Below are 25,686 nucleotides of genomic sequence, written 5' to 3'. Positions count from 1 at the left end.
AGACCAACAAGAACACTAAATACAACCAGGATATAAAGAACGGCAAGTAGAACTCCTCGTGTCACGAGAACACTGAAATCAAGAACTTAGAGAACAAGAAGAGAGAACGAGAGAACAGAGCAGATTTTTTGGTGAAAAGCGTCTCATTTTGGCAATGACTGATTAATGAAGTGAGAAAAACCAGGAAGGAGGAGAGAACTCTGAGAACAACAGAACCGTGAAATAAGGAAAACCCAAACGGAGAACCAGAACGCTGAGGGTGTTTGTAAAAAGTGTCTGATTTTGAGCTGCTGCGATTTTAATGTTTCTGGAGTTTGAAAGTTCTTCAGACGGAACCCAGGGAGAACTTCATTCAGAATCCAGAAGAACTCAGATCCCAGAAAAGAACCTGTCATTTAGAGGAGAACCCAGAATCCAGAGAACTTCAAAAATATACCAAGTTTTCAGAACCAAGAAGAATCCAAGAGAACCCAGAAAAGAGAATCACAAAACTCAGAACCTAGAATTGAGAGAAGAGTGTTATTTACAAAGTCCAGGAAATCTTAAAACCAAGATTCCAGAACCTAGAACTGAGAAGAGAACATTAATCAAAGACCAAGAAAACCCATAACTGTGAATCCAGAGGAGAACATTGTTTACAGAGTCCAGGAGAACTCAAAACCCACAAACGAAAGAACCAGGAGAAGCAAGAACAGGGGTGAGTATAAACCTATGCTCTCAGAACTAACACAATATCACACTTTTACTAGAATCTGTAGAACCGTCAGGCTATGAACCTGTGCACAGTGTGTCTGGACATCTTGGGTCAGTTGAACCTGTGTGTGTTGTGTGACCCATTTGTGCACAGAGAACACAGTTCTGCGCTGTTGTGTAGTGTTTTGTTAGAGTTCTCTCGTTCTGAAGCTGTGGGAGAACACAGGATCCAGTGATAGCTCAGGAACTGAGAGGAACTACACTGAGAGTCAGTGTGAAGTATGATCTCCACAGAGAGAGAAAGAGAGAGAGAGAGAGAGAGAGAGAGAGAGAGAGAGAGAGAGAGAGAGAGAGAGAGAGAGAAGCCAACTTGCTACTGTCCACTCTGTGCCTCTGCTTTACTTAACGTGGCCTGGGGGTGGGGGGGCTAACACTGTCTTCTGCACACAGGAACAGGGTTTTATTCCCCACCCTGGTAACCACACCAGTAGCAGGGGTCCTCAGACCAGAGCCCTCTGGGAGAGGGTCGGCACCCTGGATATAAACCTGGACCCTGAACAGGAGAGGGTCCTGACCTGCTGCTCCCCCAGCCTCTGCTCAGTACAGATGGTCAGTCCAGAACCAAGCGGTCATCTGCAGTCAGTGCACAGCATTCAGTACAGAACTGAGCTGTAAGCCACAGTCAGTACAGAGCATTCAGTGTAGAACCATGCACTCAGCCACACTTAGTACAGAGTAGTCAGTACAGAACCAAGCGGTCATCTGCAGTCAGTACCTAGTGGTCAGTAAAGAAATGAGCAGTCATCCACAGTCAGTACAGAGCGCTCAGTCCAGAACTGAGTGGTCATCCAAAGTCAGTACAAAGCGGTCAGTTCAGAACCAAGCAGTCAGCTGCAATCAGTACAGCGCAGTCAGTTCAGAACCAAGTGGTCATCCACAGTCAGTACAGAGCGGTCAGTTCAGAACCGAGCGTTTGTTTAGAATCTGCTCCGAATTACAGTGAAAAATAAACACTGTTTCATGTAGGGCTTTGAGTAAAAATAGTACCTAGATGAGGAGTGAAATAAATGCTCTCAATCACATCAAATAAACCAGAACTGAGTGGTCAGCTGCAATCAGTACAGAGCGGTCAGTCCAGAACCGAGCAGTCATCCGCAGTCAGTACAGAGTGGTCAGTAAAGAAATGAGCAGTCATCAACAGTCAGTACAGAGCAGTCAGTCCAGAACCGAGTTGTCAGCTGCAGTCAGTACAGAGCATTCAGTCCAGAACAAAGTGGTCAACTGTAGTAAGTGCAGAGCATTCAGTCCAGAACTGAGTGGGCAGCTGCAGTTAGTACAGAGCATTCAGTGCAGATCCGAGCAGTTATCCGCAGTCAGTACAGAGTGGTCAGTGAAAAAACGAGCAGTCATCCACAGTAAGTACAGAGCAGTCAGTTCAGAACCAAGCAGTCATTCGAACTCAGTACAGAGCGGTCAGCTGCAGTCAGTACAGAGCACTCAGTCCAGAACTGAGCAGTCATCCACAGTCAGTATAGAGTGTCAGCCCAGAACTGAGCGGTTAGCTGCAGTCAGTACATAGTAGTCAGTCCAGAACTGAGTGGTCAGCTGCAATCAGTACAGAGAGTCAGTCCAAAACTGAGTGGTCAGCTGCAGTCAGTACAGAGCGGTCAGTCCAGAATCGAGTGGTCATCCACAGTCAGTACAGAGCTTTCTGTCCAGGTCTCAGTGGTCATCCACAGTCAGAATAGAGCGGTCAGTTCAGAACCGAGCGGTCAGCTGCAATCAGTACAGTGCGGTCAGTTCAGAACCAAGTGGTCATCCACAGTCAGTACAGAGCAGTAAGTTCAGAACCGAGCGTCTGTTCAGAATCTGCTCCAAATTACAGTGAAAAATAAATACTGCCTCATGTTAGGCTTTGAGTAAAAACAGTCCCTAGATTAGGAGTGAAATAACTGTTCTCAATCACATCAAATAATCACATGAAATAAACTTATCAAATAAACACATCAAATAATCACATCAATTTACCTTATCAAATAAACACATCAAATAATCACATCAAATAAACACATCAAATAATCACATTAAATAAAAATATCAAATAAACACATCAAATAATCACATCAAATAAACACATCAAATACAACAACAACACAACATTTTTATTTAAAGAAAACAGCACTGACGTTTTACACTATTTCAGATGTCAGCAGCTCATCAGATCAGAATCTCTGCTCCGTCCCTAGTCCTCAGAGCTCAGCCCCAGATTATTCACAGCTCCAGGAGAGATACAAAACATAGAAGATCTGACTTGTTTTATACCTGATATTTTTAGATTTTATAATGCGTTAAAGCTACAAATAATTACAAACTCACTGTAAAAATGTGGCAACAAACAAATCTGGTACAAATAAGTTCTAAACTAAATATTTTACTTCAGTTCAATCCTCAACCATCAAGTTTACTCTTTACAGTAATTTTTTAAACACATTTTAATTCTGAAATACTCTTTATTTGCTGAATGTAATCTTACAGATCACACATATCATCTAAAGTAAAGCGCAAACTTCTGTTTTGCTTTTTTTCTTCCTGTGTTTTAAATGTAAAAAAAGAAACTGCTCACTACAAAGGAACACAGGGTTGAAGTGTGTTCTCTGTAAATTTATTTTCAGAAATTCAACACAAACTCACACTTTTATATTGAACTTTAAATAGAACACTCTTTAAATCCTGAAAAACTGTGCATTTTTGTTATGACATAAGCTAAATAAATACTTAGTGTGTTGTGTTTAAAACGTGCAGAATTAAAGAAAATTATATATAAAATAATTAACTTTTTAATAAATAATTTTTTAAAATTATCACAACCTTTTTAATCATGACTTTAATGAGAATTCTGTGAATTAAATTCAGTTAATAGCAGGAATATGGGGCAGATTTAAATAGAAATGATAATGAAATAAAACCAGTTTTCATAGTTTTCTTTGAGGTTATTTTAAAACATCATCATCATTCCGTAATGTGTAATTAATAACATTGTGTAAGTCTGATTTAAATTGTAACTCCTGCATAACCCTTTGAAATTGAAAATAAAAACATTTATTTTTAAACATACATTTATAAGTTTAATTGATCACTACAAAACTTAGAGCTTATATATCAGGTGGATTCATTCATAACTAGTCAAATACACAGAGTGTGTAGATTAATAAAAACTATGAATATTAATGAATGTAAAAACTCATTTTCATTTGAAGTATTTATTGGAATAAATACATTTATTTGAAAAGCCAATCAACAATATTTAATTGTGAAATTTTCACAACAATCAGATTTTATGGAACTGTTTTCATAAAACATTACGATTTATTGTTAAAAATGTAATAATTAAATATGATTTATTTGTGTTTATGTCATAATTACTTGCTTATTAATTTAATTGTACATATTTGTTTAATTTAATAATTTCCTGCATAAATATTTATTAAATGTTAATAAAAATATTTTTATAAACACTTATTTTTTTACTATAATTCACAATTCAGATCTTGTATTCACCAATTGCATTAAACTACAGATATAACTTTTCTCTGAGCTATTTTCCTTTACGTCTGTAAACAGACACTTTTAGAAATTAGAAAAATGAAAAATATTGCTTTTTTGATTGGAAATTAAATAAAATTTTTTTAACTAAATTACACTAAACTCATATTTCAGGTTAAAACTGTAAACATTGTTTACAGTATAATTACATGAACTGCAGCATTATAATTGTGTAATAGAAATGTAATAGAATGGAAAATCTCAGGAAAAAAAAACTCCACCAAGTCTTCACTGAGAGGGAAGGGGATACGGAGAAGTGGACGGACAGAACACACAGAGACGGATTTAACTCTTTAGTGTCGTCTCTGCGATCGAGAGGGAGACCACAGAGCACAGACTGCTCGGCCTCCACAGAAATGTTCCCTCTGATTAATATAAATGTAATAATACATATTCAATAGTACATAATTAAATATAAATACAGATACAACTAATACCGATATGAATAACTAACAACTATCTGCTTTTTATTTTTTGTTTATTTTAGTAGAAATTGGTGTTGATATGCAATTATTAAGTATAAAGTTACTATAAATGTTTTAAATATAAATATAATGATTATATTAATAATTAAATATTATTATGAATTGTAATCACCAGCACATTACTAATAATTAAAAAACATAAATCGTTATTCACACGGCTCTTTCACTTCAGTGGTTTCCAGACTTTTTACCCAAGGCTGAAGAGCTGATAGGAGGAAAATGCCTTGTTTGTGCCATTGAGTATCCAGTTGTTATATGGACTGTGTTTAAATCATTATTCCTGACATGCCGGATCTCTGCCGGAGCCTCGGACACAAACAGTATCTTGAGTTTTGGAAAACTGTGGAGATTTGATTTAGGGATTTTAATCTGGGATTAATATTATCAGACAACATCATTCAGCCCGTGCTTTTCCTTAGAGGAGAGAGAATGACTTGGACATGGTCGATGTGGATGGAAATAAAGCACAGAGGAGCTCCAGGAGCTTTAATCCCATCCAACTCTGGAATTAACAACTCATTAAAACTTGGGAATTAAATATTAATAATGAAAAGTGAAATATGTGGCCACGCTGAGTATTACCGTCTACAAAACTGGAATTGGAGAACAGAAGTCTTACACAGACCGAGTCCATCAGAGCACAGACAATCGTGTGGAAAAGTCAGATTTATTCATTTTATGTCTTTACACAGATCCAGAATTAAAACAGACAGAGTGAATAACACCAGGGGAGCAGCCGGAAGCAACAGTGGCAGAGAGAAACTCCTTCGAAGCTTGGCTTGCAGGGAACCGTCCTGCTTTGAACAAACTCTTTATAACATTCAGATTTTGTAAAAAGGACATAGAGTCACTCTAACACCACAGAAGACCATTTTTCATAAGCATCAGTATGCTCAGCAGTAGTAATAATAATAACAGTATTAATGATTATGCTGATTTAATAATAATCATGAGAAGAAGATGAAACTGTAGATGAGTGTATTCCATATGTTTCGGGGCCTGAGGGAAGTCTGTGAGAGTAAGAGCAGATTGAGTTTGAGTCTGAGTTGTAGGAGATTGACAGGAGGGGGTTTAATTAAGTAGATATTTTACTGTGTGAATGACTGGGTGAGCATGTTTATGGATTATAGAGAATATTAATATCATCAGAGTGTGTTTATTCATTATAGATAATATTAATATCATCAGTGTGTTTATGGATTATAGAGAATATTAATATCATCAGAGTGTGTTTATTGATTATAGAGAATATTAATATCATCAGAGTGTGTTTATGGATTATAGACAATATTAATATTGTCAGAGTATCTTTATTGATTATAGAGGATATTAATATCATCAGAGAGTGTTTATTGATTATAGAGAATATTAATATTGTCAGAGTGTGTTTATTGATTATAGAGAATATTAATATCGTCAGAGTGTGCTTATTGATTATAGAGAATATTAATATTGTCAGTGTGTTTATTGATTATAGAGAATATTAATATCATCAGAGTGTTTTTATTGATTATAGAGAATATTAATATTGTCAGAGTGTGTTTATTGATTACAGAGGATATTAATATTGTCAGTGTGTTTATGAATTATAGAGAATATGAATATTGTCAGTGTGTTTATTGATTATAGGGAATATGAAAATTGTCAGTGTGTTTATTGATTATAGAGAATATTAATATTCTCAGTGTGTTTATGAATTATAGAGAATATGAATATTGTCAGTGTGTTTATTGATTATAGAATATATTAACATTTTCAGAGCATGTTTATTGATTATAGAGTATATTAACATTGTCAGAGCATGTTTATGAATTATAGCGAATATGAATATTGTCAGAGTGTGGCGAGAGACTACAGCAGCCAAACTAACAAAGGAGAGAACCAGAAGGTAACACAGACCTGAGGACCCCCTGAAACACAGGCATCCCCCCTCCACTATCAACAAACTTGAGCAACAGCAAGTGAGCCATAGGACAACAGCAATATCATCACAGTTTACCACAATGCTCTCTGAACCCCTGGATCTACTGCTTTTATCTAAGGGGAAAGTTTAAACAAGTGACTTTTCCATCCAGACATAAAGACAGACTGTGTCTGTGTCCCGAACATTAACTGGAAGATTATTCCAGAGTTAGGGGCCGTCATATAAAAAACCTCCTCCGCCTGCTGAAATCTTCTGAATTCTTAGAATTAGTAGAAAGCCAGGGTCCTGTGAACAAAATGGATGTGATTGTTCAGAACAGGAAATGAGACCCGGCAGGTTTACAGAGGCGAGTAAAGAGTTTAACTGGAGGCCTGTGCAGGGCTGAGAGACCTGGACTGATATGATCAGAATTTCTGGTTTTAGTGAGGACCCTGGCAGCAGTGTCTGAAATAGCTGAGGTTATACTGAGGTTTTTGTGGGAACATCCTGACAATAGCATGTTACAATAATCAAACCTGGAAGTAATAAAAGCATGCAGTAATTTTTCTGCTTCATGAAGGGCTAGAGTATTATTTAATTTAGTAATATTTGGAAGATGAAGAAAAGCTGTCCTAGTAATGTTACCTATGTTTTCGTCTATGACGCCAACATGTTTTGCTGCAGACCAAGGTGCTACAGAGAATTCGACTGTATTTACCCTAAAGTCGAACAGTTTACTTTTTGCAGTATTTGGAATCAGAAGGAGAACATATGTATTGTCAGAGTTCAGAAGAAGGAAGTTATTCAACACCCAGTGTTTTATGTCTTTTAAATAATCATTAATCTTTTTTAATCTACGTTAGCCACTTGGTTTGGCTGATATGTACAGCTTTGCATCAACAACATAACAGTGGGAATTGTTATGTTTAGTCCAGACTAGAGCTCCTCCTGTGATTCCAACGATGCTTTCTAATTTTTCTCAGAGGACAGTGTGATCTGTGGTATCAAAAGCCACACTAAGATTCATCACGTCTAATCCAGGTTTCGGTGAGACTTAAAATAACAATATTTATAAATATATATAAAGCACCATGTACAAACTAATTGTGATGCTGTGCAAAATAAATGAATAAATAATAACAGCAGAATGAATGTTGTTCTGTTTGAAGGTTTGAAATAACCCTTAAAGAAGCAGTGTTGGCTAAAGCAACAGGTGAAATTTCAGAAGAGTATGTGTTTTGTTTCACTAAAATAAGTGAAATGCATGGGCCAAAATCATACCAGAAAAGTCAGAATAGGTTGTCAAAAAATGAAATTGATAGTAAATCCTTTTATTTGGTTTTTTAGAAATGTAAGAAATACATTATCCAGCAGATCTGGAGGAACCATGTTATGGGGATGGAGAAATTTGTGGGAATGATTTAAGTTTAAATTCCAGGTAGGCTACCCTGCACTAGATAAGCAGTTGCAAAGAATGAAAGAATGAGTTCAAATTTCACAGTCAACCATGCATGAGATGTTAGCAAGGACAGGCCTTAACCCTGTTCCTGACTGGTGGTATAAGGTTAATTAATTGTGCTTGTGCTGGTAATGTGTTTGTAAGTGAAATCTGTCTCAGAGAAGAGTTCAAAAGCAAATTGTGTAGGTGAAAGTGTTTGAAAGGGGTCACATGGGAAGAGGGTTGGTCTTATCACCATACTGTGGGCCACAGCGGTTGTGTGGTGACAACCATAGCATAGTGGAGAGAAGAAGTTGCCCACCAGCGAAATGAAGGATCTGGAAGGCCTACACTTATCACAGAGTGGTGAGGACAGAGGGATTGTCCAACACGCTTGGAGTGACCCAACAGCTATGACTGCAGACATTCAGCAAGCAGTGATGAACTCTATGACTTGTCCTGGCATATGGCTACAGGATTCAGGACAACATTCACGCAGACTGTTTACCACAACTGACCTCATCACCGCGTCAATGTCGTCAAAAATGACTGTGATGTCGTGCCAAACACTAAGGTGAATAATTAGTTGTGGGATGCTATTAGACACTCCATCAACACTCCACCCCTAGTGCATAATCTGCAGGAACTGCATGAGTATGTTCTGCATGGGGTGGATTTTCTCAAAAACATTTAGAAACCTCTACAGCTCAACCCTGCGACGTCAGGCCTTTAGCGTTAGTATACACAGTGACTCAAAAAGAGTTGGGCCTTCAGTCTTGTTTGAAGATAGGATCAACCGGTTTGGAATACAGGGGGACTTTGGTCCAACACTGAAGGTCCAGGACAGATAAAAGTCTGGACACTGTACCTGAAAGGCTCTTGATGCAGATAGGGTTCTGACTGGAGTCCAGTGGTGTGTCTAGTTCTGTCTGTGGGCTCTCAAAATGTGAAATGTTAAAAGCAATATCTACAATTGTGGGCAAATGCTGTTCTCTGGTTTGCTTCAGTTCAGAAGCTCTGCCTCTTTTAAGGTGGAGCGGTGTGTGTGAGTAAGAAGTGACTCTATCTTTTAATGTGGAGCGGTGTGTGTGATTAAGAAGTGACTGTATCTTTTAATTTGGAGCAGTGTGTGTGAGTAAGAAGCGACTGTATCTTTTAAGGTGGAGCGGTGTGTGTGAGTAAGAAGCGACTATATCTTTTAAGGTGGAGCGGTGTGTGTGAGTAAGAGGCGACTGTATCTTTTAATGTGGAGCGCTGTGTGTGTGTAAGAAGCGACTGTATCTTGTTGGTGTCTGAAGTGTAAATTGTCTGTAAGTGTTTATTCACTGTTTGAATTCCCACAGAAACTCATGTGTAACTCGAGCTGTTTAGTTTTGTAGCACTTTCGCTCTGTGTTTACTTTCATGCAGTTAGTGCTCTCCTGAATTTAGAGTCAGTTCCACCTTAAGTAATGTAACTGTAACAGCAAAATAAGTCAGTGTTACCCCCCTATGGAGCAGGAATAGAGCAACGTCCTCATCTCGGTTGGTGCTTTTCAGCATTTGGAGTCTCTCCGTTGTCTAAAAACCTCCAGATGGCGTTTCTCTGCCGTGAGCAGAGAGAGAGAAAGCCTAGCACCGGACCCAGACACTTTGTTTTTTTTACCCATTTACCCATTGTGTGTGTGTTTCCACAGAGTGCAGTGTATTTAAAGATGAATTGTGGGTCACTGGTGTTTTGTTTGGGCCTCTGCTTGGCATTCTGGGAAACAGTGGAGTGTCACCTGTTGATGGAGGAACTGAACCTCACAACCTCCACCTTCATCAACCAGACGCTCTCCCCATCCGTCCTCATAGTGGGTACGACTCCCTCTCTCTCTCTCTCTGTTCTCATAGTGGGTACGACTCCCTCTCTCTCTGTCCTCATAGTGGGTACAATTCTCTCTCTCAGTCCTCATAGTGGGTATGACTCTCTTTCTCTCTGTCCTCGTAGTGGGTACGACTCTCTCTCTCTCTGTCCTCATAGTGGGTACGACTCTCTCTCTCTGTCCTCATAGTGGGTATGATTCTCTCTCTCTCTGTTCTCATAGTGGGTACGATTTTTTCTCTCTCCATTCTCATAGTGGGTACAACTTTCTCTCTCTCTCTGTCCTCATAGTGGGTACGACTCTCTCTCTCTCTGTCCTCATAGTGGGTACGACTCCCTCTCTCTCTGTTCTCATAGTGGGTAAGACTCTCTCTTTCTCTGACGTCATAGTGGGTACGATTCTCTCTCTCTCTGTTCTCATAGTGGGTAAGATTCTCTCTCTCTGTTCTCATAGTGGGTACGACTCAATTTCAGTTTCAATAAGCTTTATTGGCATGACCATATTCATACATAATATTGCCAAAGCATTAATACAATAACATGGAACATGAGTATCACAATTTGTTTTCCCTGTTATTAATATAATAATTAACAATCTTATAGAACTGTAATAATAAAAAGAACCAGTTAAAACAATTTATGTAATAAATAAATAAATAATAATGTTATATAAAAAATAATAATAGATAAATAATAATAATAATTAAAAATAAATACATAAGTAAATATAATTATAATAAAAATAAATGGTAGGAATGGTGAGAATGGTAACAGACAGGGCAATTTTGTGTGTGTGTGTGTATTTGTGTGTGTGAGTGAAATTGTGGGTGAAGTTTTTCAAATTTTGGGAAGTAAATTTCTCTTGATGGTTTGTATTTATCACACTCTGTAATAAAGTGCAGCTCTGTCTCTACAACGACTCCTCTCTCTCTCTCTCTCCATTCTCATAGTCGGTATGACTCTCTCTCTGTCCTTCTCTCTCTGTGTCTCTCTCTCCGTTCTCATAGTGTGTATGACTCTCTCTCTCTCTCTCTCTGTCCTCATAGTGGGTACGACTCCCTCTCTCTCCATTCTCATAGTGGGTACGACTCCCTCTCTCTCTCTGTCTCTATCTCCGTTCTCATAGTGGGTATGACTCTCTCTCTCTCTCTCTCTCTCTCTCTCTGTCCTCATAATGGGTACGACTCTCTCTCTTTCTCTCTCTCTCCATCCTCATAGTGGATATGACTCTCTCTTTCTTTCTCCGTTCTCATAGTGGATACGACTCTCTCTCTCTCTCCGTTCTCATAGTGGGTACGACTCTCTCTCTCTCTCTCTCTCTCTCTCTCTCTCCGTTCTTATAGTGGGTATGATTTTCTCTCTCTCTCTCTCTCTCTCTCTCTCTCTCTCTCTCTCTCCGTTCTCATAGTGGGTACGACTCTCTCCCTCTCTCTATCTGTCCTCATAGTGGGTATGACCCCCCCTCTCTCTCTCTGTCTCTCTCTCCCTCCGTTCTCATAGTGGGTACGACTCTCTCTCTCTCTGTTCTCATAGTGGGTACGACTCTCTCTCTGTCCTCATAGTGGTTACAACTCTCTCTCTCTCTGTTCTCATAGTGGGTACGACTCCCTCTCCCTCTCTCTGACCTCATAGTGGGTACGACTCTCTCTCTCTCTCTGTTCTCATAGTGGGTACGACTCTTTCTCTCTCACTCTCTCTCTGACCTCATAGTGGGTACGACTCTCTCTCTCTCTGTTCTCATAGTGGGTACGACTGTTTATTTAAGTCTGAATTGTAAAGGAAATGATTGTTTGAAATAAGACTAAACATTTAAAAATGTCAAATAATTATGAGATTAACATTACCTCCATTTTCTTCTTCATCAAAGAACTGTCAAATACATCAAAGAAGATGAAGACATCAGAGAAGAAACCAAAAAAGGTTTGAAGATTTAAAGCACATGTGAAATGTGTCAAAGCTGATTAATCTTCCTCATTGTTCTCCTCTGAGCTGATGGAGCACATTCAGTGTCACTGTGTTTATCTGGGTGTCCACGTTAATGTTTTTGTTTGTGTTTTTATCAGAACTCTGTGAGTGTGCAAGTGAGGAGACCCCCGCCTCCCCCCGACTGTATCCCCCTGTGGGGGAACTGTAAGAACCCCAACAACGTTTGCTGTGAACCCTGCGCTTTCTGCCACTGCAGACTCTTCAGAACCGTCTGTTACTGCCGCATGGGGTACCCTCGTTGCTGAGAACCCAACACAACCCCTCAGGCACTCCCCCACACAAAATATAACCAAAACAAAGAACCCACTAGAACACAGAACTCCACTATAATCACAGCTCTGTAAAAGTCAGACATGATATAATCTACAGTAAAATTCAGTTTGTGTTAATTCTCCTGAATCATTATTTAATGACTAAAGTCAAAAGAACAATTTTCCAGTTCAAGTTGTCTCTAAACAACTAACCTCTGTTCTGTAAAAATAAACACATTTTAAGGTTGTGTTGTGATGTGATGAGGGTTTCTTCTGCAGAGCTGTCTGAGGGCTGGAAGGACAGGGTCATTTGGCAGTGATTTATGGAGCACTTTAAAACAGTGGAACTGCAATATTCTATAAACTCTTCACTCTTATTTCACCTCCGTCACCACAGAGGTGGTTTTTTGGAGCAAGTTACAGGTGTCAGACTCTGTGTATATTTGTGTATAACTGTGTTTATATTTACAGAGTAGAGTTCAGTTCAGTGACAGCTTTGCAAGTCTGTTCTTTGGGCTTTAGGTGTTAAATAATGTTTCAGGACATTTTACTGCAGTTTACTCAATGTCTGAATTTCAGGATTATTCAAAAATTCTTGAATCTTTTTCTTTCCATTCCTTTCTTTTTGTGTTTCCTGTTGTGTTACTACTTGGTAAGCTCTGTACAATAGTAATGCTGAGTTATTTTACTCATTGTTTGTTTATTTTTCTTTGCGTTGTGTACAGTGAGAATTTACAGAAATATCTGTATTGTTTTGTTTATTTATTTTGTGGATTATGCACCCGTGACCCTGAATGGATTAAGCACAAAATATGATGATGATGATGATGATGATGGATTATGCACCATGTAAACACACTTAAGGAAATTAGTGTTTTTGAAAACATATTTAAATACAATTTCCAAATTATTTTCCATCATTTGTTGTTGTATTTTGCTGATTCCACAGACGTTTACAATTCAATACATTTGCAATCATTCAAATTATTACAGGGAGAAAATAGATGGACTGCACCCTTTAACTTTATTTATTTGTTTCTGTTGTTGCCCAAATCCTTCATTTCCTGAATTTTAAGCCCTTTTTGCTGCTATTACTCATCAGACGTATACATTTTCGTAGCATGTTTTTTCAGTAAGCTACACTGGAAAAATCTGAGCTGATTTATGCTACAGTTAAAGTTGCAATCAGTTGTATTTATCACCTAAAATATGTAAACGTTTATTAAACTGATTGTTTATTATTGTTACATATTTTGTAAAAAGTGTAACTTCGGAGTAAACTCTTTTATTCTCCACAGTGAGGGTTACCCACATGAAGGCAGCCATGTTTAAAAAAGGGTTTACTACAGAATCTCTCATACCACCAGTCCACTAGGGGTCAGTATAGCAGACAATCACTGATTGCATCTGTGTAAATGCTCACAGAAATATGTGCTTTATTTTTTATTAGGAGCTCAGTTAAAACAGCATTGTATTCGTCAGGTATTCTGCACTCTGAGGTATATTTCATATCCAGTTTGTTCTATTTTTATAAAAACTGAAGATTCCTATTAAACTTGTGTTTTTCTATATTTATGTGTGGGGTGTTTATGGTTTGGGGCCCTAAAGAATGGCTCAGTGTTTATCAGAAATGTTAATGAGATGTAAATGCATTCAGCAATTGTGGACAATTTATAAAGTTTAGAAAATGTTGTAAAAGGTTTTAAACATGAATTAATATTAAATGTTTGCAGAGTAATGAAAGAGAATGAGGATATGGGGCCAACACTCTCCATCATCAGTGTAACATTAATATCAGAGAAAGAGTGATAGAACAGAGAGAGGTAGAGAGAAAGAGTGAGAGATGTGAGACAGACAGAGAGACAGACAGAGATAGAACAGAGATAAACAGAAAAGAGATAGAGAGAGAAGTTATTGATATGAGGTGGAAGTAGAGTGTTACTGAAGTGCAGTGGAGAAAAGAGAAGAGTAAAGTGATTAACGTAATTACAGTTTAAACGAAGAGCAGGAGAAACGCAAACAGAGAATACAATACTACAACAGAATCAGGGTCAGACTGACCGCTGCGTGAAGACACCATAGAGAGACGGATGACAGCGAGAAGGACAACCAAGTGAAGGATAAGCTAGTGAAGGATGACCTAGAGAAGGACGACAGAGAGAAGGATGATCAATCAAAGGATGACCAAGAGAAAGACAACTGAGTGAAGGACAACCTAGAGAAGGACAACCGCGTGAAGTACGACTGAGACAGGAATGACTGAGTGAAGGACAATGGAGAGAAGAACGACAGAGAGACGGACGTCAGAGACAGGGATGACCAAGTGAAGGACAACTGAGAGAAGGACAACTTAGAGAAGAACGATCAAGAGAAATATGACAGAGACATGGATGACTAAGTGAAGGGCAACCGAGAGAAGGACGACCGAGCGAAGGATGACTGTATGGCTGAGTAAAGGATGACCGAGTGAAGGACGACAGAGTGGAAGATGACAGAAGGAAGGGCGACCGCGTGAAGGATGATCAAGCAAAGGATGACTGTATGGCTGAGTGAAGGATGACTGAGTGAAGGGCGACTGAGACAGGGACGACCAGGTGAAAGACAACAGAGTGAAGGATGACCAAGTGAAGGATGACCAAGTGAAGGATGACCGAGTGAAGGACGACCGAGTGAAGGATGATCGAGTAAAGGATGACTGTATGGCTGAGTGAAGGATGACCAAGAGAAGGATGACTGAGAGGAGGATGACAGAGTGAAGGGTGACCGAGTGAAGGACGGCTGGATGATGGAGTGAAGGATGACTGAGTGAAGGACGACTTGATGACGGAGTGAAGGACGACCGAGTGAAGGATGACAGAGACACACTGAGTTGTGTTAAATCAATGTAGAGGTGTGAGTCTGAACAGAAATAAACTCAGTTTAAAGGCATCTCAGATTCAGTCTTAGCCACTGATTCAATTAATTCTGAAGTTAATCTAATCCTGATATTAAACTAATCCCGAGGTTTAATCCGGACCCGGTCTTCTGTGCGAGGACTGGTCACTGAAGATGATTAGTTGAGGCTGTGTGTATTTGAATTCCTCTGAGGTGTTCTGGACTCTGTCGAAGCCCGGACTGTGGGTCAGAGCTGAGAGCTGAGGTCAGAGTCAGGAACGGCAGTCCCTCCTCGTCCAGCTCCTGTTCCCCTTCATACTGATGTTTCCAATTGGAGAGAGAATGTGAGGAATGCCTGGGATTAGTGCTCTCTCTATACATATGTCTCTATCTCTCCCTATGTCTTTCTCTCTCAATAAAACACCTTCTCTCTCTCTCTCTCTCTCTCTCTCTCTCTCTCTCTATATATATATATATATATATATATATATATATATATATATATATATATATCACTCTCACCTAAACATACTCTCATCAAAACCCTGTTTCCACAAAAGTCCAGTAAAATGATTAAAAATAGGAATCAGTGAATGGGAGGAACCAGACTCAGGAGGAGAACCTCCCTCAGAACGAGAGGAAGAACCACTGAGAGGAACATGTTTTTGGAGAGAGTTGAGTTGGAGAGTGAGTTCAGTTCAGATGTAAATACAATACTTCAGTATGAATGAGTAAATGAATGAGTGAGTGACTGAATGAATGGGTGAATGCATAAATCTGTGAGAAATGTTCCTCACTGGTGTCCCCGAAGAGATCTCTGGACATGAGCTGGTCTGTGGGGGTCTGATGGATGAGTGTGGGCTGTGCTGGGGTTGGGGGGGTGTTCTGAGAGGGTGGGCTGTGCTGAGGGGGTGGGCTGTGCAGGGGGCTGTGCTGAGGGATTGGTCTGTGCTGGGATCTGTGCTGAGAGGGTGGGTTGTGCTGGTGGTGGGTTGTCCTGGGGAGGCTGGGCTGTTCTGAGGGGGGTGGCCTGTGTGGCGGTTTTTCTGAGGGGGTGGGCTGTGCTGGGGGCTGTTCTGAGGGGGTGGGCTGTGCAGGGGTCTGTGCTGATGGGCTGGGCTGTGCTGGGGGGGCTGTGCTGAGGGGGTGGGCTGTTCTGAGGGGGTTGGCTGTGCTGAGGGGAGGGGCTGTTCTGAGGGGGTGACCTGTGTGGGGTTGTTCTGAGGGGGTGGGCTGTGCTGGGGTCTGTGCTGATGGGCTGGGCTGTGCTGGGGGGGCTGTGCTGAGGGGGTGGGCTGTTCTGAGGGGGTTGGCTGTGCTGAGGGGAGGGGCTGTTCTGAGGGGGTGACCTGTGTGGCGGTTTTTCTGAGGGGGTGGGCTGTGCTGGGGGCTGTTCTGAGGGGGTGGGCTGTGCAGGGGTCTGTGCTGATGGGCTGGGCTGTGCTGGGGGGGCTGTGCTGAGGGGGTGGGCTGTTCTGAGGGGGTTGGCTGTGCTGAGGGGAGGGGCTGTTCTGAGGGGGTGACCTGTCTGGGGTTGTTCTGAGGGGGTGGGCTGTGCTGGGGTCTGTGCTGAGGGGGTGGGCTGTACTGGGGTCTGTGCTGAGTGGTTGGGCTGGGCTGGGGGGGCTGTTCTGAGGGAGTGGCCTGTGTGGGATTTGTTCTGAGGGGGTGGGCTGTGCTGGGGTCTGTGCCCAGGGGGTGGGCTGTACTGGAGGCTGTGCTGATGGGCTGGGCTGTGCTGGGGGGCTGTGCTGAAGGGGTGGGCTGTGCTGAGGGGAGGGGCTGTTCTGAGGGGGTAGCCTGTGTGGGGTTTGTTCCGAGGGGGTGGGCTGTGCTGGGGTCTGTGCTGATGGGCTGTGCTGTGCTGAGGGGGTTTGCTATGCTGAGGGGAGGGTCTGTTCTGAGGAGGTGGCCTGTGTGGGGGTTGTTCTGAGGGGGTGGGCTGTGTTGGGATCTGTGCGAAGGGGGTGGGCTGTGCTGGGGTCTGTGCTGAGAGGCTGGGCTGTGCTGGGCATCTGTGCTGAGGGGGAGGGCTGTGCTGGGGTCTGTGCTGAGGGGATGGGCTCTGTTGGGTGTGTGTGCTGAGGGGGTGGGCTGTGCTGGGGTCAGTGCTGAGGGGGTGGGCTGTGCTGAGGTCTGTGCTGAGGGGTTGGGCTGTGCCGGGGTCTGTGCTGAGGGGGTGGGCTGTGCTGGGGTCTGTGCTGAGGAGGTGGGCTAGGCTGTGCTGGAGGGGCTGTGCTAGGGGGGCTGTTCTGAGGGGTGGGCTGTGCAGGGTTCTGTGCTGAGGGGGTTGGCTGTGCTGGGGGGCTGTGCTGATGGGCTGGGCTGTGCTGAGGGGGTTTGCTATGCTGAGGGGAGGGTCTGTTCTGAGGAGGTGGCCTGTGTGGGGGTTGTTCTGAGGGGGGGGGCTGTGTTGGGATCTGTGCGAAGGGGGAGGGCTGTGCTGGGGTCTGTGCTGAGGGGGGTGGGCTGTGCTGGGGTCTGTGCTGAGGGGATGGGCTCTGTTGGGTGTCTGTGCTGAGGGGGTGCGCTGTGCTGGGGTCAGTGCTGAGGGGGTGGGCTGTGCTGAGGGTGTGTGCTGAGGGGTTGGGCTGTGCTGGGGTCTGTGCTGAGGGGGTGGGCTGTGCTGGGGTCTGTGCTGAGGGGATGGGCTCTGTTGGGTGTGTGTGCTGAGGGGGTGGGCTGTGCTGGGGAGCTGTGCTGAGGGGCTGGACTGTGCTGGGGGCTGTTCTGAGCAAGTGGGCTGTGCAGGGTGGCTGTTCTGAGAGGGTGGGCTGTGCTGGGGTCTGTGCTGAGGGGCTGGGCTGTGCTGAGGGGGTGGGCTGTGCAGGGGTGTGTGCTGAGGGGGTGGGCTGTGCTGGGGTCTGTGCTGAAGGGTTGGGCTGTGCTGGGATCTGTGCTGAGGTGGTGGGATGTGCTGGGGTCTGTGCTGAGGAGGTGGGCTGTGCTGGGGACTGTGCTGAGGGGCTGGGCTGTGCTGGGGTCTGTGCTGAGGGGGTAGGCTGTGCTGGGTTCTGTGCTGAGGGGGTGGGCTGTGCTGGAGTCTGTGCTGAAAGGCTGGGTTGTGCTGGGCTCTGTGCTAAGGGGGTAGGCTGTGCTGGGGTCTGTGCTGAGGGGGTGGGCTGTGCTGGGGTTTGTGCTGAGGGGCTGGGCTGTGCTGGGTGGCCGTGCTGAGGGGGTGGGTTGTGCTGGGGTCTGTGCTGAAGGGTTGGGCTGTGCTGGGATCTGTGCTGAGGTGGTGGGATGTGCTGGGGTCTGTGCTGAGGGGGTGGGCTGTGCTGGGGTCTGTGTTGAGGGGGTAGGCTATGCTGGATTCTGTGCTGGGGGGCTGTGCTAGGGTCTGTGCTGAGGGGGTGGGCTGTACTGAGGGGGTAGGCTGTGCTGGGTTTTGTGCTGAGGGGCTGTGCTAGGGTCTGTGCTGAGGGGGTGGGCTGTGCTGGGGTATGTGCTGAGGGGGTGGGCTGTGCTGGGTTTTGTGCTGAGTGGCTGTGCTAGGGTCTGTGCTGAGGGGTGGGCTTTGCTGGGGTTTGTGCTGGGGGTGTGGGTTTGTGCTGAGGGGGTAGGCTGTGCTGGGGTCTGTGCTGAGAGGGTGGGCTGTGCTGGGGTCTGTGCTGAGGGGGTAGGCTGTGCTGGTGTCTGTGCTGAGGGGGTGGGCTGTGCTGGGGGTTTTGCTCAGGGGGTGGGTTGTGCTGGGGTCTGTGCTGAGGGGGTGGGCTGTGCTGGGGACTGTGCTGAGGGGCTGGGCTGTGCTGAGGGGGTAGGCTGCGCTGGAGTCTGTGCTGAGGGTCTGTGCTGGGGTCTGTGCTGAGGGGCTGGGCTTTGCTGAGGGGCTGTGCTGGGTACTGTGCTGAGGGGGTGGGCTGTGCTGGGGACTGTGCTGAGGGGCTGGGCTGTGCTGAGGGGGTAGGCTGCGCTGGAGTCTGTGCTGAGGGTCTGTGCTGAGGGGCTGGGCTTTGCTGAGGGGCTGTGCTGGGTACTGTGCTGAGGGGGTAGCCTGTGCTGGGATCTTTGCTGAGGGGCTGTGCTGGGGTCTGTGCTGAGGGGGTGGGCTGTGCTGATGGGGTGGGATGTGCTGGGGTCTGTGCTGAGGGGGTGGGCTGTGCTGATGGGGTGGGCTGTGCTGGGGTCTGTGCTGAGGGGGTGGGCTGTACTGGGGTCTGTGCTGAGGGGCTGGGCTGTGCAACACATTTACACACACACTGGTTAACACTAGGGGGCAGTGCCTGAAGCGGTGGGCAGCCCTAGCCACGGCGCCCTGGGAGCAGTTGGGGGTTAGGTGCCTTGCTCAAGGGCACTTCAGTCATGACCTGCTGGCTCTGGGGATGGAAGCTGCAACTTTCTGGTTACCAGCTCAGGTCCCTCACCACCAGGCCATGGCTGCCCTTTGGGCTTTAGTCATTAAACAACGATCCAGGAGAATTCACACAGGACTGTCCCGACTTTACTGCGGTTTAAACGATGGCCAATGTCACAGGTCAGTGACACCAGATGAAAGACCTCAGGCCTGAAATCTTTCCATATATCATCATTTATTCTTTCATGTTGAAGTGATAATTACATTCACATCTGAACAGACTCAGATCTCACAATAGTCCTGGTTCCTCTCAGAGGTCCTTTCTTCTCTTTGCTGTTTTTAAAGGAACAGTTTGCAGCAGTGTGTGTGTGTGTTCCTGTTTCTGTACAGGTTTTTATTCTCTGCGTTCTCGAGCTGTAGACAAATGTTGTGAAGCAAATGTCTGTTCAGCTCTTCTGCCGACGTTGTCTCTGAGAGAGGACATCGTCCAGCTACACTCTCACCCGTGTCCAACAGCAGCCCCACACCGTGGGTCTGAAAGGATGTGGTTCTGGAGAGAAGCAGCAGCACACACGGAAGAAAGAGAAGCAGCTGGTGTTTTACAGAATGATGGACGGACCGCCCCAGAGCCCGGACCTCAGCATCACTGAGTATGTACTGAATTTATCTGGAGAGGAACCGGAGAACTCTGGTAATGGAGGTCTGAGGTCCTGGAGAAGTGCAGACGAGTTTGTGGAGGGCATGACATTCCTTTTAAACTCAGAAAATGTCAAAAGAGGGTCATTCCAACCCCAAATGTTGTTCTTCAAACATATGTTTATATTTGATGTGGCACCTCATGAATATTAAGAGGGTGAAAGTTTCTTTCACAGAGCAACAAAAATGTAAACAACAAAACAGCAAACAAATAACAACCAAAATGTTTAGCAATGCTCAACAAATTTGGGAAGAATACGTCTTAAAATCCTGCCCTGGAATCTAGAACATAGAACACACACAAACACACAGAACAGAAGACACAAACCACAGGAAAAAGAAAGAAAGGAATGAAGATGTTTCTGGTGAAAAGCTGCGGTCAGAAATAAACTCCTCACAGACCGAGGCCCTCATTTCTCATCAACACACGACATTTACTGCAAGAAAGCTTTTCAAGAGCTATTATTTGACCAACTATAAACAACATGTTTTATATTAAACAGTGAGAGAGCGTTTTATCCTCTTTACACAGTTATCACTCACTCTGTCAGACCTCAGACAGCTGAGATACAGCCCAGAGTCCACCCACGAAAACACCGCCCACCTCAGACCAGAGCTCAGGGGAAATGTGGAAAAGTTCTTAACAAAAATGCAGTAAACACTCTGGCTTTGTCCACACAGCAGAAACTGATCCGGTTCCTAATCCTGATCATTAGACGAGAGTTACAGATCCCACAAACCCCCTCACCATCCCACCCCACCCCCACACACATACACACTCCAGCAGTCTCTAAAATGAAATGTGTAATTATTTTTTTTCATGACTGTTTTGTGCTTGTGTTTCTTTCTGATGAATGTGTGTAGCTGATGATGTCCTAGTTAAGTATATGAATAGCTCAGACTGTGAGAACAAATGTCCTCTGAACAGGACAATTTACAAATAACCTAATAACAATGGCAGCGTTTACAAAACAGAGGTGGGTTTTGGGGCGATGGACTGGGTCAGGTCCCGTTTGCACACCTCAGTTGAAGTTGTCGGTTCCCCTCTATGAACAGGAATAGGAACTGTGATGTCTGTGCCCCACTTGAATCAGAGAAGAGCAGGTAACGGTTCTTCAGTCGGAGCCGTGGTGGTGTCTGAGGGAGTGTCGGGATAAAGAATCTCCAGAAGAACTCAATAACTAAAGAGTTACGGTGCATTGGAAAAGGGAAATAAAACCAGAAAACGCAGGGTCTGTGTGTTTTTGAGGGCTTTGATCAGCGTAAGTCATGACATGTTTTTTCCTTGTTCTCTTGCTGCCCTCATTCCCCAGCTCAACTCCACAGCTCCGGAGCCAAACTCAAAATACTTTAAACTTAAAGGGTGTTATGGGCATAGATATTTTCCTATGTTGTGTCTCTATCCTGCTGCATTCCTCTATGTCGTGTCTCTATCCTGTCTGTGTTCCTCTATGTTGTGTCTCTATCCTGTCTGTGTTCCTCTATGTTGTTTCTCTATCCTGTCCTATGTTCCTCTATGTCGTATCTCTGTCCTGTCTATGTCCCTCTATGTCGTGTCTCTATCTTGTCTATGTCCCTCTATGTTGTGTCTCTATCCTGCTGTGTTCCTCTATGTCGTGTCTCTATCCTGTCTGTGTTCCTCTATGTTGTGTCTCTATCCTGTCCTATGTTCCTCTATGTCGTGTCTCTAACCTGTCTGTGCTCCGTGTCGTGTCTCTATCCTGTCCTATGTTCCTCTATGTCGTGTCTCTATCCTGTCTGTGTTCCTCTATGTCGTGTCTCTATCCTGTCTGTGTTCCTCTATGTCGTGTCTCTATCTTGTCTATGTCCCTCTATGTCGTGTCTCTATCCTGTCTGTGTTCCTCTATGTCGTGTCTCTATCCTGTCTGTGTTCCTCTATGTTGTGTCTCTATCCTGTCTGTATTCCTCTGTCGTGTCTCTAACCTGTCTGTGTTCCTCTATGTCGTGTCTCTACACTGTCCTATGTTCCTCTATGTTGTGTCTCTATCCTGTCTATGTCCCTCTATGTCGTGTCTCTATCCTGCTGTGTTCCTCTATGTCGTGTCTCTATCCTGTCTGTGTCCCTCTGTGTCGTTTCTCTTTTCCTGTCTGTGTTCCTCTATGTCGTGCCTCTATCCTGTCCTATGTTCCTCTATGTCGTGTCTCTATCCTATCTGTGCTCCATGTCGTGTCTCTATCCTGTCCTATGTTCCTCTATGTCGTGTCTCTATCCTGTCTGTGTTCCTTTATGTTGTGTCTCTATCCTGTCTGTATTTCTCTATGTCGTGTCTCTATCCTGTCTGTGTTCCTCTATGTCATGTCTCTACACTGTCTTATGTTCCTCTATGTCGTGTCTCTATCCTGTCTGTGTTCCTCTATGTCGTTTCTCTATCCTGTCCTATGTTCCTCTATGTGGTATCTCTGTCCTGTCTATGTCCCTCTATGTGGTATCTCTGTCCTGTCTATGTCCGTCTATGTCGTGTCTCTATCCTGTCCTATGTTCCTCTATGTCGTGTCTCTATCCTATCTGTACTCCATGTCGTGTCTCTATCCTGTCCTATGTTCCTCTATGTCGTGTCTTTATCCTGTCTGTGTTCCTCTATGTCGTGTCTCTATCCTGTCTGTATTTCTCTATGTTGTGTCTCTATCCTGTCTGTGTTCCTCTATGTCATGTCTCTACACTGTCTTATGTTCCTCTATGTCGTGTCTCTATCCTGTCTGTGTTCCTTTATGTCGTTTCTCTATCCTGTCCTATGTTCCTCTATGTGGTATCTCTGTCCTGTCTATGTCCCTCTATGTGGTATCTCTGTCCTGTCTATGTCCCTCTATGTCGTGTCTCTATCCTGTCTATGTCCCTCTATGTCGTGTCTCTATCCTGTCTGTGTTCCTTTATGTCATGTCTCTATCCTGTCTGTGTCCCTCTATGTCGTGTCTCTATCCTGTCTGTGTTCCTCTATGTCGTGTCTCTATTCTGTCTGTGTTCCTCTATGTCGTGTCTCTATCCTGTTTGTGTTCCATTATGTCGTGTCTCTATCCTGTCTGTGTTCCTCTATGTCGTGTCTCTATTCTGTCTGTGTTCCTCTATGTCGTGTCTCTATCCTGTTTGTGTTCCATTATGTCGTGTCTCTATCCTGTCTGTGTTTCTCTATGTCGTGTCTCTATTCTGTCTGTGTTCCTCTATGTCGTGTCTCTATCCTGTTTGTGTTCCATTATGTCGTGTCTCTATCCTGTCTGTGTTTCTCTATGTCGTGTCTCTATCCTGTCTGTTTTCCTCTATGTCGTGTCTCTATTCTGTCTGTGTTCCTCTATGTCGTGTCTCTATCCTGTCTGTGTTCCTCTATGTCGTGTCTCTATCCTGTCTGTGTTTCTCTATGTCGTGTCTCTATCCTGTCTGTGTTCCTCTATGTCGTGTCTCTACACTGTCCTATGTTCCTCTATGTCGTGTCTCTATCCTGTCTGTGTTCCTCTGTTTTGCTCAGTTGTGCCCTATTCATGTTTGACTTTGCTAATTGTTATTTGTGATCTGTTTATTGTATATATTTGTAAACGAGTACCGGTTGTAGGGAGTGGCTGCCATTTTTGTTTGGGGAACTGGGGTTTCATCTCTGTAGCAAGGCAGTAAAGTTAGCACTGTGTCTTTGTTTTTGTCTTCCTGCGCAGGTTAGTGCACATAAGTGTGCTGTTTGTTTGTTGTTTTGGCCTGGGTCACTCCTGAAGTCATTTTTGGGTTCACTAATTGTAAAAATACCAACAATACATTTTCACAAAAAATGTCCCAGTTGTAGTATCATTTTTGCCAGTATTACACCGTCAGATAATATTGTCCTTATTTTATTTTGTGTTGCGGTCTGACCAGGTCATAACAGGGAACGTGTACTGTTGGGAAATGCAGTTCCCTCTGGTTTGTTTACTTTCAGCAGCTCCTCATCTTTTAGGTTGGAGCGGTGTGTGTGAGTAAGAAGTGATTTTATCTTTTAAGGTGGAGCGGTTTGTGTGAGTAAGAAGCGACTGTATCTTTTAATGTGAAGCGGTGTGTGTGAATAAAAAGCGACTGTATCTTTTAAGGTGGAGCGGTGTGTGTGAGTAAGAAACCACTGTATCTTTTAAGGTGGAGCGGTGTGTGTGAGTAAGAAGCGACTGTATCTTTTAAGGTGGAGCGCTGTGTGTGAGTAAGAAGTGACTGTATCTTTTAATGTGGAGCGCTGTGTGTGTGAGTAAGAAACCACTGTATCTTTTAAGGTGGAGCGGTGTGTGTGAGTAAGAAACGACTGTATCTTTTAAGGTGGAGCGCTGTGTGTGAGTAAGAAGCGCCTGTATCTTTTAAGGTGGAGTGGTGTGTGTGAGTAAGAAGTGACTATCTTTTAATGTGGAGCGGTTTGTGTGAGTAAGAAGCGACTGTATCTTTTAAGGTGGAGCACTGTGTGTGAGTAAGAAGCAACCGTATTTATTTTTAATGTGGAGCGGTGTGTGTGAGAAAGAAGCGACTGTGTCTTGTTGGTGTCTGAAGTGTAAATTGTCTGTAAGATTTGATTCATTATTTGAATTCCCACAGAAACTCATTTGTTACATGAACCACTCCTCGTTTGCATCGTTGTGTGAGCTCAGATGTCGTCGGGGGGCGGGTCAGAAATGGTTGATCACGGCTCCAGAAGCAGTAGAAAATGTCAGACTAGGCCAAAAGATCCAAACAATTCTAAGGCACTCGACTTTTCTCAGGGAGTCGTGGGGCGTCACATATCGCTGATCTTTGATTATGTCGCACTGCACAACCGCCCCTCGTCCCTGACGCAGAGATCCAGTCGGGACTTTGGGAATTTGTCGGATTTGACACAATCGTGTCTAAATCGAGCTAAACTCGAGTAGTGTGATCCCGACATGAGCTGACTAAATTGTGGCAAGCAGAGCCAGGACATAAAAACGAGGACAGCAGCCACTGGGTGAAATTAAAACATGAAACCTGACACTCAACATGGCGTCTGACACACTGCAATCATCTGTGCTTTAACACACAGCATTGTGTTCATCATTTCTGCATTTACCACCCTGTGTTGGTTTCTCATTTTCTGTTGGGTTTCATTAATCTATTAAGGATCTGAAGGTTTGATGTGTGCATTTGTCTTAAACGTAGACTGAGGAAATCGGGTTTAAACTCAGAAACAGATCCAGGATCAACTCAAAGAAGACCAATTTTTAGTTCTTTCTGCTTTGAAAATTTTATTTTATTTGTAATTTAATTTGTTTCTTACAATGTTCAGTAATTTAATAACATCTTTATGGTTAGATTAGAGATTGTTTACACACAATGAGTGACCATCTTTATAATTATTTTTTCATCCATTTTGGAATGAGCTTCTACATTTGGTTTTAAACTGAGAAGCATCAGAGGGAGGACGAGCATCGACAAGAAAAAGAGGGAGAGCGCGAGAGACAGTGACACGATAATTTAACCCCCGCGGGCTCTGACTCTCCCTCAGGAAACAGACGCCACACATGTTTCCCATTGAGGAGAGAGAGGGAGAGAGAGACTTTGAAAAGGTCCATCTTTAGGTGTCTCCAGGGATTTGTCTTGGTCGTTTTTGAATGGTTAAGAATGTCTAATTACTTACAGACTCAAACTG

At 43.6% G+C, this 25,686-nt stretch overlaps 2 protein-coding genes across 2 annotated transcripts; one reads left to right on the top strand and one right to left on the bottom strand.

Annotated features, from left to right (window-relative positions):
- Window positions 1-244: 244 nt before the first annotated feature.
- Window positions 245-12,773, top strand: asip1 (agouti signaling protein 1). Its single transcript, XM_066666208.1, has 4 exons — window positions 245-697; window positions 9,798-9,960; window positions 11,835-11,887; window positions 12,031-12,773. Exons 2-4 carry the CDS (start codon window positions 9,816-9,818, stop codon window positions 12,196-12,198), a joined length of 366 nt encoding a protein of 121 aa, XP_066522305.1. The 5' UTR covers window positions 245-697; window positions 9,798-9,815; the 3' UTR covers window positions 12,199-12,773.
- A 2,436-nt stretch (window positions 12,774-15,209) lies between these two features.
- LOC136691418 (uncharacterized) lies at window positions 15,210-19,453 on the bottom strand. The gene is made up of 5 exons (XM_066663980.1): window positions 19,443-19,453; window positions 18,498-19,253; window positions 15,876-18,152; window positions 15,601-15,726; window positions 15,210-15,318 (listed from the first exon to the last, which is right to left on the bottom strand). Exons 1-5 carry the CDS (start codon window positions 19,451-19,453, stop codon window positions 15,210-15,212), a joined length of 3,279 nt encoding a protein of 1,092 aa, XP_066520077.1.
- Between the last annotated feature and the right edge of the window lie 6,233 nt (window positions 19,454-25,686).

Source organism: Hoplias malabaricus, chromosome 3, assembly GCF_029633855.1.
Source record: "Hoplias malabaricus isolate fHopMal1 chromosome 3, fHopMal1.hap1, whole genome shotgun sequence".
Taxonomy (NCBI): Eukaryota; Metazoa; Chordata; class Actinopteri; order Characiformes; family Erythrinidae; genus Hoplias; species Hoplias malabaricus.
The sequence above is the reverse complement of the archived record's forward strand: the minus strand, read 5'-3'. Positions and strand labels throughout refer to the sequence as shown.

Coding starts and splice junctions, on each gene's coding strand:
- asip1 (XM_066666208.1), top strand. CDS start 9,816: ATGAATTGTGGGTCACTGGTGTTTTGTTTGGGCCTCTGCTTGGCATTC. Junction 9,961..11,834: donor CCCATCCGTCCTCATAGTGG/GTACGACTCCCT, acceptor TCTTCATCAAAG/AACTGTCAAATACATCAAAG. Junction 11,888..12,030: donor CAGAGAAGAAACCAAAAAAG/GTTTGAAGATTT, acceptor TGTTTTTATCAG/AACTCTGTGAGTGTGCAAGT.
- LOC136691418 (XM_066663980.1), bottom strand. Junction 18,153..18,497: donor CAGCACAGCCCACCCCCTCA/GCACAGACCCTA, acceptor CCCTTAGCACAG/AGCCCAGCACAACCCAGCCT. Junction 15,727..15,875: donor AGATCTCTTCGGGGACACCA/GTGAGGAACATT, acceptor TGTTCCTCTCAG/TGGTTCTTCCTCTCGTTCTG.